Below are 13,220 nucleotides of genomic sequence, written 5' to 3'. Positions count from 1 at the left end.
TTGACATTGCCAAAGAATGTATGGCTGTCCTTGATCCTTTCCTGTTCATGATTTAACAGGGCAGGAAAAATGTCAGCTTAACCAACCACCCATCTTCCTTGAGACATCTTAACCTTGGAGAATGCCTTTATCCTTCCTGAATTTTCATTTGTTTTCCTCCTCAAGGCAGAATCAGCAGATCAATCTAACCAACTTAAGCATTCAGGTGCTTCAGAAGGTTTTCATTAAGGAATGTTCACATCTTTGGCTTCAGTGCAAATATCCCATTTAGAAAATATGGAAATAAAATTGTATATTTAGAACGACCTTTGTTAAAGGGCACCATGAGTAAAATTACTCCATAATACTGTTGCATCGGCATCCATTGTGTGTTGTTAAGCGGCCTTCAAGGGCCTGAAGCTGACACTAGCCCCCAGCGCCATCCTCCATTGCGTTTCCTAGGTAACAGCCAGCAGAGACACAAGGAAGTGTAAGGTCCTAATGGAACTTCTCCAGTGCTGCTGGTAATACAGGTCCTCCTGTTTCTCGGCTCCTTTGCTTGTGAGACCCTTAGGTAAGAACCCTGGGAAGCTTACTGAAACTCTGCTACTGCTCCTTTCAGTTTGAATTGACCAATCCAGCCTACCCTGGAACCTCAAGCCCTCCACACCAACCCTAACAGAGGCATATGCCCCAGGTCCTACTGCTTCCTTTTGGCCTGGACACTCCCGTGTAGCTCAAGGAGGAATGCCTTGTGTTCCTCCAGGACCTGTGATTGGCAAACCTCTGTATTTCAGTTTCCCTGAGCTGGAGGTCTTTCTCACACCTTGGGGCACCATCTGATACCTAGGGCTTTACTTAACAAATGTTAACAAAAACCAAAACAGGCACTATGATAGAGTAAAAAAATTACTGGAAAGCCTATAAAAGAAAAGCCTCTTTTGCATTTTGTTTAAGTTACACTCCATTCTGCCTCTGAAATAAACAGTAATACTTTAAGAATTAAAGCAGATGAGATGATTTATCAGAGATTCATTTAAAGTCTTCTCTGGGTTTTAATCTCTGATTCTGTTGATTAAAGTAACTTTGTTAATGGTATTGAGCACTTGGTTCTACTTCACAAGAGGCATTAGTTTTGTCTCTGATGACTTTTCTGTATACACTAAAAGAACTCAAAATACTTAATACAAATGCATTCTGGGCAACCTGAAATTCTACCTAGAAAAAATACATCTGACAGTTAAAAGGTCCAAATCATTCTTCATATTTAATTAATATCTGGGACAAGCTGGGAGCTAAAAACAAACATGATTTTCAGACTATATAAAAGAAAAAATGAAATTAAGTGTCAAGTTTTTAAGAAACATGGGCTAAATTTTTCTCTCATGCGACTTTTGAGTATGAAATGCTTTTTTAAAATTTATTATAGAATGATACTTTAGTACTGTTTTAATATTTAAAAAGGCAGAAACTGGAAGAAGTTCAAAGATTAAAAATGGAATGTTAAATCAAGTTGATGGTAGGTAGTGGAGGAACAGTGGCCTGGGAGGGAGGCAGGATCTGACACTGATGTTCTCTGTTACCAGGCTCACCAGGCTCCTCCAGGCAAGTTGCGTTCCCTCTCTGAACCATAATTCATTCATTACATGAAATAGTTCAAATTTGGAAACAGGAAGCCCTAACTTCATCATTTTAGATATTTTGGAAAACTATTTAAAAGCATCTGTTATGATTTGCATTTTGTTTGGTTCTGAAGGAAATATCAATACTTTTATATCTGTCCTCAAATTGCCTATTATCTAATGCAAAATGAGAACCTTATACATATAATCACCTTGCAAGAGGGATAATGATATGGGATAAACACTCCAAGCACTATGGAGACCCAGAGGAGAAAACCATTTTGTCTCAGGGAAGGTAAGAGAGGTCAAAGAGTTATCAACAAGATTAAGCTTTGTATTTACACGTCACTGTTTGATCTATTTCCTTATAATAATTGTTAACATGCTTATTAGGCTATTTATATTTACCAATTTATATTTACCAAGTTATATTTACCAATTTACCAAATTATAAGTTACCCATTATTCTTATGGTTTCTATATGGCATCTGGTAAGAAAGCATACTTAAGTTTACATTTTCATGATTTAAATTAATATGTTATAGGAGGGTAAACATGGAAATCTATTATATAATGTAAAAAGCAGAAATTTATTCTAAAGACCTTAGGTAACTGTCCTTCTCATATGATCTGGAGGCATGCCTGTTCCTTCTTAAAAAAAACCACAGGAGTACAATGAAGAATGCCTATTACGAAGCCAACCTCTTCAGATGGTCTGATGGAACGTAGCCCAGAATGACAGTGGTGCATGGTCACTCAGTCCAATTACAGCAGGGCATGACTCTCCTAGAAAATTTTTGTTAATGTAGTGTCTGCCAACAATTCATCAGGGCATCAACTGTCACACAATGAATATTGGATATAATTGTAAACTAGAACTTTTTAAATCTCCGCCAAAATTGTTTTAATATGAAAATGCTAGCGTAAGTTTCTACTAGCAGCTCTAGATTTATTTCCTACACACTTTATGCTCTCATTTTCCTAGACAATGCTGTGCTGTTGAATAAACTCCCTTTGGTAAGGGACTTGCAGGCAGGTGCAATGGCAAGATTCTGAGCAAGGAGTACTTACAATGCTAAATATAAGCCATTGTTGCCTTTCATTTCCTCAGCACATTAAGAAAAGTTAAGTGTGTGCTATCTAGAGGAGTCAGAAACATTATAAAACACACACTCCTTTTGTGAAAATTAACAAACTGCTCAGTATCTTTAATTCTTGATATGCTATTAAACAATATGAGGCACATTTGCAAACTGCAGGAAAATGGGATAAAGCAGGTACATCCTTTGCTTTCTCCCTGTGACTACAAAATTATCATTGGAGCAAAACTACTTTCAAGGGAACTTAAACATTCCCCAAAACTTGTAGTCCAATATGTTGTTATGCTTTTGTGGATCCATTTCAAGTTTTCTACATCCACGAACAAAAGGGCCATTTTCCTAGGTGACCCTGCCTGGTTGGATAGGGCAGGAAGTAGAACATATCTAAGAATATGCATGGGCCCTAATTCCAAGATATACCTTGTGCATACAAGATATTAAGACCATGAATATGAAAACTGCAGAGTAAATTCAGACTGAACTAAGGACATCCATAATAAAACCAAACACTTCTAATTAGTTAGTATAGTTCTAGTATGGTTAATCTCTATGACTACAATCATCATGATAAACCTATAAGAAATAAATATTAAAGATTCTCAAGAATGTTTAACAGGAAATACTGATGGAAGAAAATCTAGGAGGGCTTATTCAAATAACACACATTCCTGGTCTGTGCCCTAGATCTACTGATTAATAATCTGTGGAGTGAAGCCTTAGCACAAGCAGTCTGATTTGAAAATAGTTGATCTGAATTTTATAGAAAAGGGATCTGAATAAAAAAAATCACTTGCCAATAAGTGACGTGTTAGGAAAACAGCACAGTGGTAATTTCCAGGTTCTTTCTAGTATGTTATTTAGTCTTGGGTATGACCAACAGAAATCAAAATGAATCACCTTTGCTATTTATTGACTAAGAAATTGCATGTGTTCCCATCAGCACTCAGTGAGGTTGCTGATCATAGAATCCTTGAATAGAAAGACATGCACTCATGATAGCTCTTTTCCTCTACTCTAAGGCTCCATTTCCTGACTACATCACAGAATGGTGGTTTTTCATTATTTAATTATATAATATACCATGTCTTCTATTCTATGCTAATTCTATTTTCAGAAAATTTTCATTGAGTTCACTTTAATATTTGACTGAAATATTCACCTTTTTATAGCTGTTTCTATTAGGTGCATCTGGATCTGCCCTAAGAGTGAATCAGACAAGGTTTTTAAATGATGGCTATTCTGACTGATGTCAGGTGGTAATTCATTGTGATTTTTATTTTCATTTCTGTATAATTAGTGATGCTGAGTATCTTTGCATGTGCCTATTGGCCATCTGTATATCTTCTTTGGAGAAATATTTAGGTCTTCTGCCCATTTTTCAATTAGGCTTTTTTTTTTTTTTTTAGGTTATTGCATTATATGGACTGTTGATACATTTTGGAAACTAAGCCTGGTTGGTGGCATTATTTGCAAGTAATTTCTCCTGGTCAGTAGGTTGTACTTGTTTATGGTTTCCTTTCCTGCACAAAAGTTTGCAAGTTTGATTAGGTCCTGTTGGTTAATTTTTGTTTTTATTTCTATTTCCTTGGGAGACTGATCTTAGAAAACACTGGTACAATTTATGTCAGAGAATGTTTTGCCTATGTTCTTTTCTAAGAGTTTTATGGTGTCATGTCTTATAATTAAGTCTATGAGCCATTTTGTGTTTATTTTAGTGTATGGTGTGAGGGTGTATTCTTACTTCATTGATTTACATTTGGCTGTCCAGCTTTATCAATACCACTTGCTGAAGAGACTGTCTAACTCCACTGTATTTTTTTTTTAATTTTTTTAAAATTTTATTTTATTTTTAAACTTTACATAATTGTATTAGTTTTGCCAAATATCAAAATGAATCCGCCACAGGTATACATGTGTTCCCCATCCTGAACCCTCCTCCCTCCCCATATCATCCCTCTGGGTCGTCCCAGTGTACTAGCCCCAAGCATCCAGTATCATGCATCAAACCTGGACTGGCATCTCGTTTCATACATGATATTTTACATGTTTCAATGCCATTCTCCCAAATCTTCCCACCCTCTCCCTCTCCCATAGAGTCCATAAGACTGTTCTATACATCAGTGTCTCTTTTGCTGTCTCATACACAGGGTTATTGTTACCATCTTTCTAAATTCCATATATATGCGTTATTATACTGTATTGGTGTTTTTCCTTCTGGCTTACTTCACTCTGTATAATAGGCTCCAGTTTCATCCACCTCATTAGAACTGATTCAAATGTTTTCTTTTTAATGGCTGAGTAATACTCCATTGTGTATATGTACCACTGCTTTCTTATCCATTCATCTGCCAATGGACATCTAGGTTGGTTCCATGTCCTGGCTATTATAAACAGTGCTGCGATGAACATTGGGGTACATGTGTCTCTTTCCCTTCTGGTTTCCTCAGTGTGTATGCCCAGCAGTGGGATTGCTGGATCATAAGGCAGTTCTATTTCCAGTTTTTTAAGGAATCTCCACACTGTTCTCCATAGTGGCTGTACTAGTTTGCATTCCCACCAACAGTGTAAGAGGGTTCCCTTTTCTCCACACCCTCTCCAGCATTTATTGCTTGTAGACTTTTGGATCACAGCCATTCTGACTGGCGTAAAATGGTTGTAGAAGATTGATTGACTATAGATGGCTTCCCAAGTGGCTCAGTGGTAAAGAATCTGCCTGTAATGCAGGAGATATGAGTTGAATCTCTGGGTCAGGAAGTTCCTCTAGAGAAGGAAATGGTGACCCACTCCAGTATTGCCTGAGAAATCCCATGGACAGAGGAGCCTGGAGGAGCCATGAGGTCTCAAAAGAGTCAGACACTTTTGGGTTCTGTATTCTGTTCTGTTGATCCAAATTTTAGGTCAATACCTTGATATTTTGATTACTGTCCCTTTGTGGTGGGCTTCCCTGGTGGCTCAGTGGTAAAGAATCTGGTGAAGAGATGCAGGTAAAGAGCCAGGTGGGCTATAGTCCATGGGGTCGAAAAGACTGAGACATAAGTTAGTGATGGAACAACAACAAGCTTTGTAGCACTGTCTGAAATCTGGGAGGGCTATGCAGCATTATTTATAATATCCAAGACATGAAGACAATCTAAGTTTCTAGATGAATAAACAAAGTGTTCCATAGAGAGGAACATATATGTATATGATATTATTCAGATATAAAATGGGAATTCTGCCATTTGTGACAACATGGATAAACACTGAAATACAAAGAAAAAATATTAAAATCAAGAAGGCAAAATCGACAAATAGTATACACGGGAATCCTCATAAGTTTATCAGCTGAATTTTGAGCAGAAACTCTGCAGGCCAGAAGGGAGTGGCAGGATATATTTAAAGTGATGCTGTTATTAATCAAAAGAAAGCTGAAGTAGCCATATTAATTTCAGACAAAGCCAGCTTCAGAGCAAGAAAAATATCAGGGATAAAGAGGGACAGCTGTATAATAATAGAGGGGTCAATTCTACAAAAAAAAAAAAAAAAGTACATAACAATTCTTAACAAAAATACATCTAACAACAGATTGTCAAGATATTTGAGACAAAGCTAATAGAACTGCAAGGAGAAACAGAACTGAACCACTACCACCGAGGAAAGTTTCAACTCTCTATCAATAGTGGACATATCAAGTGAGCAGAAATCTCCAAAAATAGAGTTGACCTGAAGAGCACTACAAATCAAATGGATCTAACTGATATTTATGGAATACTTCATCAAACAAGAATAAAATACAGATTCTTCTCAAGGTAACATGGAACATTAGACAGAGTGCATTTGAGCAAATGTAGAGTATGCCATCAGACTGTAATGGAACTAAACGACAAATTACAGAAAGATAGCTGGTTGCTGTATGGAACTCTGAACTATTGCTCAATTACTCTGCAAACCGAAAAGCTGTATTTAAAAATACCTGCTATCTTTTATTTATTTATTTTTTAAATTTTATTTTATTTTTAAACTTTACAATATTGTATTAGTTTTGCCAAATACCGAAATGAATCTGCCACAGGTATACATGTGTTCCCTATCCTGAACCCTCCTCCCTCCCCATACCATCCCTCTGGGTCGTCCCAGTGCACCAGCCCCAAGCATCCAGTATCGTGCATCAAACCTGGACTGGCAACTTGTTTCATACATGATATTATACATGTTTCAATGCCATTCTCCCAAATCTTCCCACCCTCTCCCTCTCCAACAGAGTCCATAAGACTGTTCTATACATCAGTGTCTCTTTTGCTGTCTCGTACACAGGGTTATTGTTACCATCTTTCTAAATTCCATATATATCTGCTATCTTTTAGAAAGACACCATTAAGAAAATGTAAAGACAAGAAACATCCTGAGTAAGAGAAATATTTTCAAATCTTATATCTGGTAAAGGATATATATCCACAATATGTAAGGAATCTTGCTACTTAATACCAAGAGGACAGACAACCTCAATAAACATGGGGAAAATATCTGAATAGACATTTCACCAAAGAAAATATGTCAGTTGCTAATAAGTATATAAAAAATATGCTAAAATTTTTAACCATTTGGAAATTAACAGTTAAGCCTGGAATGAAATTTGATTTCAGGCTCCCTAGAGTTTTATTTTTAAGCAAAAATTCAGAGAATAACAAGTGGTAACAAAGATGTCGAGAAAATGGAACTCTCATAATTGCTAATTAAGATGTAAAATGGTGCAGCCACTTTGGAAATGTCTGTTTCTTAAAAAAGTTAAGAAAGTATTTACAGTATCCTATTCTACTTTTGGGTCTCTACTCAAGAAAAATAAAACATATGTCCACTTGAAGATGTTTATGTAAATGTTCATGGTATGATTATTCATAATAGCCAAAAAAGTGGAAAAAATCCAAAAGTTATCAGCTGGTGAATGGATAAGGAAAATGTGATAAAACCATACAATGGATTCTTTTCAGAATAAAAAAGAGCAAACTACTGAAATATACTATAATATAGATGAACCTCAAAGTCATTATGCTACATGAAAAAGGGAATGCAAAAGGCCACATGCTGTATGATCAATCTATGAAATCTTTGGAAAAGGCAAACCTATAACCAGTAGAAACTAGGTTAGTGGTTGTCTTTATAGAGATTAACTTTAAAAACGGGCATGTGGGATGTTACTAGGAAGACAGAAATGTTCTAAAACTGGCCTGTGGTAATGGTTGCAAAACTTGGTAAATTAAATAAATGCATAACTGAAATATACACTTAAAATCTGTGGTTTTTACAGAATGCAAATTGTTTTTAAAAACTGTCATATTTTTCACAAGCAATTAGCCCCACTGTGCTAATTTTTGTTCATTCTAGTTATTAAGACAGCACAAATCTCTCCTGTAAAGGAGCAAATGGACAAAAATTAACTTAAAATTTCTCCTATAGTAGTTCATTTTATTTGAGAGTAAAACTATAATTGTTCCAGTCAACCAAGATGGAAATAGAGACTCATATTAGACTTCATCCTTATTCTTGTATCTTTGCTTGAACACAATTCTGGGGATTTCTCATTCTGATATTCTGTTTATTTCCTGCTTTCAATTATTTGTTATTGGCTTCATTCAGATCCCTATTTTATCTCCCCTTTTATTATTTTTTAAAAATTCCTCATTGGGTAGTTTCTAGATTTTTTAATTTCATAGAGCAGAAAAACACATTAAATGGAAAATTTATTTCCATTTGTTTTCTAACTCTTAATTTTGTCAAGTAAGGCCACCAAAATTAAAATTTAACTCAACAACTACCATGTATTTTCTTTCTGTAGAAAACTAAGTAGCACTGATTAGTTTGTAATTAAAGTCTTTTATAAAAAAGCAGTGAAAATACTTCAAAATACACATGAAATATACAAAACATAAATGTGAGAAAATAATTGTATTAGGTTCTCCAGGGAAACAGAACTAACAGAATATATACATAGATATATAAGAGTTTTTTTTTTTTTTTTTAATAGGAATTGACTCATGCTGTTATGGAAGATGAGACATGCCATGATATGCACTCTCTAAGCTGGTGAATCAGGAAAGCTGGTGGCATAAAATTCAGTCTAAGTCTGAAGGGCTGAGAACTGGGGTGAGTGGCCTGCTGGTATTAAGTCCCTGAGTTGGAAGGCTCCATGAACAGGAGCTGAAGAAGAAATATGGCCCAGCTCAAAGGGAAAAGAAATTATGTTTCCTCTATCTTTTTGTTCAATTTGGGCCTTCTAGAGATTAGATGCCTGCCATGTTTTTGAGGGAAGATCTCTTAGTCTACTAATTCAAATGTTAATCTCTTCTGGAAATGCCCTATCAGACATACCCAGAATTAATATTTTACCAACTCTCTGGTCATCCCTGAGCTCAGTCATTTTGATGCATAATACTAGCTATCACGAGGCCACCTCTTGTCAACCTGGCACATAGATGCACTTCTTTACTCATACTCAGTCTCCAAACAAAGACAATAAGAAGGTTATATTTTTGCCAAACACATTAAAACTATCTTTCCTACAACAGAAAATGCAGCAATCCTTTTACCAGAAAAGGAGGTAAATTTCTTATTTTTCCTTTATGAAATTATGTTTTGATACCTTATTTGGATATTCAATTAAAGCAATTCAAATTGAAGCTTGAATCTCCAGCTTGTTGGAATCAAGGTGAAGCTATTTTCATGTTGCTGTATTGAAATGGAAAAATGCATTTCATGATATTTAACACAAATCAGAATATTTTGGGTGAATTTGGACAAGCTGAGTAAGGGTAGTTCTCATAGATCCAAAGGGCCCTTCACTTTTTCCTGTAAAGTGGAGAAAGCCATCAGAATTATTCTCTTACTATTGGGGAAAGCTGGAAAGGAACTATAGAGCTTTCTATGATTAAGATTAATTATACTCTGAGTACTATAGCTTGGGGAGATGATGGCATACTAGCTCCCTCATGGAAAGCTTAGCTATGGACAAAATCGCACATCAATTTCCTGATCAGTTTCACAGCCCTGCTGCTCTTAGATTTGGTTTCAAAATAAACAGAGGGTTCTGGGATGTATCCCCTCTACCTACTATCAAAAGTGACATCATAGACTTTTCATGGCTACCATTACAGAGCCTCATTTAGGCATTGCTGTGAAACTCTTCTTACTAAACAACATACTAAAGGCATTATGTCTTGTTTAAACCAATCTTTTTCAAATTAAGGCTCACAGACCATCTCTTTCAGAATCCCTTGGATTGGAAAGTGTTGTCAGGTCCATGTTTAAAAAAAAAAAAGACAAGTTACCTTTAGTCCCCTTTACTTAGAATTTACTGAAGAATTTTTCACAATCTTTATTTTTAAAAGCTCCTCAGATGATTTTAAGAATCATGTACATATGAGATACATTGTTAGTAAAACTAGCCTGCATATTAGAATTACCTGGTCATCAGTATTTTATAAAAATCCTCCATATGATACTACAGGGAGGATATGGCTAAGAACTACTGATCTAGAATTGGAAAAAAGATATTCACAATAGTCTCACTCACTCCTACTGCTTACACCTGGCTTATTTCACTCCCTTATGTTATTCACTTGGCCTTTAAATGTAACTGAGCCTGCAGACTATAAATATTGAGCACTCTCTGCACTGGCAAGTGTGGGTTCTTGGAAGTAGAGACTTCAAAGACTAAAATCTAAGGAACTGGGATCAGGTTAGAGAGAGAGCCATCATGCTGGTACAGGGGGAGGAAGCTTTTTGAAGCAACCCAGTTGGGACCTCCACCAAGGTAGTAGCTGCTTACGCCACTTACTGAAGGGAGAGGAGCTACTGGTGACAAGGAAGGGCAACAAAAATAGAGTGGAACAGACAACAACAACAACAAAGAATTTATACCTCTCTCTTGGTAAGAAATGTACACCAAATATTGCTTTGAGGAATCTTTGCAAAACACACAGAACTTTTCAAGGTTTGCCTTAAATGGGAATATTTTGTTTGTTAAGTTTGATCAAGTCCTAGTTCTTCTGTTATTTCAGATGTTTTGGCCACTTTAATACATGAACAATTTGCTCAAGGCACAGGTATACCAGTACAAGTGCAGGAAAAAAAGCAATGGAATCCCTCCTAATCCAAAGGCTCAGAGCAGGACATTTAGGGATCAAGCCTGAGCATTACCCTGAAGGGTGCAGGCCAGAAGCTTCCAAAATTCTAATTTGTTTCAAAGTTTTTTTTGTTTTTTTTTTTTCAATCGATATATCATTGGCATGTAACATTGTATTAGTTTTAGGTATGCAACATAATGATTTGATACATGTATATACTGCAAAATGATTTTTAGGTAGTTTTAGGAAACTGTATCAAGAAAAAACAGCCTTAAAATTAACCAGTGGTCTTATCTCTTAACTGGACATAAACATGTGAAAACCTAACTATATCCCTGTGTGCTAAGTCGCTTCAGTTGTGTCTGACTCTTTGTGACCTTATGGACAGTAGCCTTTCAGGCTCCTCTGTCCTTGGGATTCTTTAGGCAAGAATACTGGAGTGGGTTGCCATGCCCTCCTCCACGGGATCTTCCCGACCCAGGGATCAAATCTGTGTCACTTATTTCTCCTGCATTGGCAGGCAGATTCTTTACCACTGGTGCCACCTGAGAAGCCCATATCCCTAATTCAAACCAAACTCCTTAGCTTGGGAACCCAGTGCCCCTCCTACTTAAGTCCCAAATTATCTTAGCCACATATCCCACCATTTTCTGTTCGATACTCTCTACTCATATTCTGATGTTTTCTTGTCTCTGATATTGACTCACACTATCAAAACCCTATCTGTTCTTCACTATAGCAAAAATAGTCCTTCCTTCCCCAAACCTTCTTGACTTCTTCCCTTGGAAGTAAACTGCAGAATTTCTACTTCTCATTAACCTTATATTCTAAATTTTTGGTTTTGAACATGTTTCAACATAAGATGTGAAAGGCAAATTGCTGAGAAATTAGTATTTCTAAATTTACTTTGGCAGTCGATAGAGGAAAAAGAGATTGACTTGGTTAACTTATTTCTATTCTGCCTTATTTCCTTTGCTATCACCTGATTTCTTTTTCCATGATGAATAGTTTTAGCAGACACTTTCCATTTTGTCAACTAGATTAAAGACTATCTTTGAATATATTAAATACAACTGACATTTGCCATTTTTCAAGCCCAGATATGACAGATCAGTAATTGTGCCAAAGTTCCAGAGTTTAAATTTCATTACACTTCTTAGAGTAAAAGCACAGAGTACAAATTCCTCATTTCCTGTTGTCATTTGAAGGGTAAAAATTTCCCTTCCTCTATTGTAATATCTCTGTAATTCAAGGTTTAGTTGCTTTATGGGGAGAATACTATTGAATCACATTCTTTGTTTGGAGTTGTGTTTGCTTTTAATATTTTAACAGCTTCCTGTCATGTAACTCTGGGAATGACCACCTGATCTCTCTGGCAATTCAAGTTTATGAAAGTGAAAGTCACTCAGTCGTGTCCCACTCTTTACGACCCCATGGACTGTCCATGGAATTCTCTAGGCCAGAATACTGGAGTGGGTAGCCAATCTCTTTGCCAGGGCATCTTCATATTCCTAATTGTCTTACAATTGTCTTGCAATTACACCTATTAGAATAACCACATGATTGATATCTAAAGAACATCTGCAGTATCAAATGAAAAGTACAATGTTTAGAGAGCAGAAGTGAAAGAAAAGTGTTAGCTGCTTAGTCATGTCCGACTCTTTGTGACCCCATGACTGTAGCCCACCCAGCTCCTCTGTCCATGGAATTCTACAGGCAGAAATACTGGGATGGGTAACCATTCCCTTCTCTGGAGGATCTTCCCAGCCCAGGAATCGAACCTGGGCCTCCTGCATTGCAGGCAGATTCTTTTTTTTTTTTTTAATTTTTATTTTATTTTTAAACTTTACATAATTGTATTAGTTTTGCTAAATATCAAAATGAATCCACCACAGATTCTTTACCATCTTAGCTACCAGGGAAGCCCTTAGATAGTAGATATTGCATATAAATAGACAGCTTCATGGTGGCATAAACTAGGATTTTAAAAATGCTTATGTCCATGTTTTCATGTTGAATGTTATTAAAAACATATAAAATTAATCTTACAATTTGAGTGTCGCACTCAGGGGTACTGAGTAGAACCTCTTCCTTTGTAGTCTCAATTTGTGGGGTTTCATTGACTTCAGTAGTGATTTCTTGAGGCTGGAGAGAAAGAAAACATTAAGAGGGAAGTAGTTTCATCAAAGAATTCCTAATACATTTGTAAAACATGCTATAATGGCAACCACACTGAATGAAAATGTGTATATATCAGAGACCTTAACTGTACCTTAAATATTAACTATGAAATTGAATGAAATAATTTCTATTCAATTTTGTAGGAGTGCTGTCCAGTAAGACTACTTTCCTACTGCAAATATTTATTTCTTGCATAATAAACTTTTAAGGATTCTGGTTCTTCAAAAAAAAAAAAACAG

At 36.1% G+C, this 13,220-nt stretch overlaps 1 protein-coding gene and 1 long non-coding RNA gene across 11 annotated transcripts in view; one reads left to right on the top strand and one right to left on the bottom strand.

The window, feature by feature from the left end:
• Positions 1-13,220, bottom strand: part of LUZP2 (leucine zipper protein 2) — a 514,336-nt gene that overhangs the window by 5,983 nt on the left and 495,133 nt on the right. For all 4 annotated transcript variants that reach the window (XM_086383024.1, XM_086383025.1, XM_086383026.1 and 1 more), the window contains one exon: positions 12,850-12,945. In XM_086383024.1, coding sequence (XP_086239150.1) covers positions 12,850-12,945 — 96 coding nt within the window. The remainder of the gene's footprint in view (positions 1-12,849; positions 12,946-13,220) is intronic.
• Positions 1-13,220, top strand: part of LOC147342466 (uncharacterized) — a 290,333-nt gene that overhangs the window by 239,821 nt on the left and 37,292 nt on the right. For 4 of the 7 annotated variants that reach the window (XR_015157350.1, XR_015157354.1, XR_015157348.1 and 1 more), the window contains one exon: positions 8,703-8,821. This is a non-coding gene — a long non-coding RNA (uncharacterized LOC147342466). Of the gene's footprint in view, positions 1-6,265; positions 6,490-8,702; positions 9,355-13,220 lie in introns of those variants that run through there. The other 3 variants (XR_015157353.1, XR_015157352.1, XR_015157351.1) reach the window with 2 other exon arrangements.

Source organism: Bos grunniens, chromosome 29, assembly GCF_055505025.1.
Source record: "Bos grunniens cultivar Pamir isolate PY7600 chromosome 29, Bosgru_T2T1.0, whole genome shotgun sequence".
Lineage (NCBI taxonomy): Eukaryota > Metazoa > Chordata > Mammalia > Artiodactyla > Bovidae > Bos > Bos grunniens.
The sequence above is the reverse complement of the archived record's forward strand: the minus strand, read 5'-3'. Positions and strand labels throughout refer to the sequence as shown.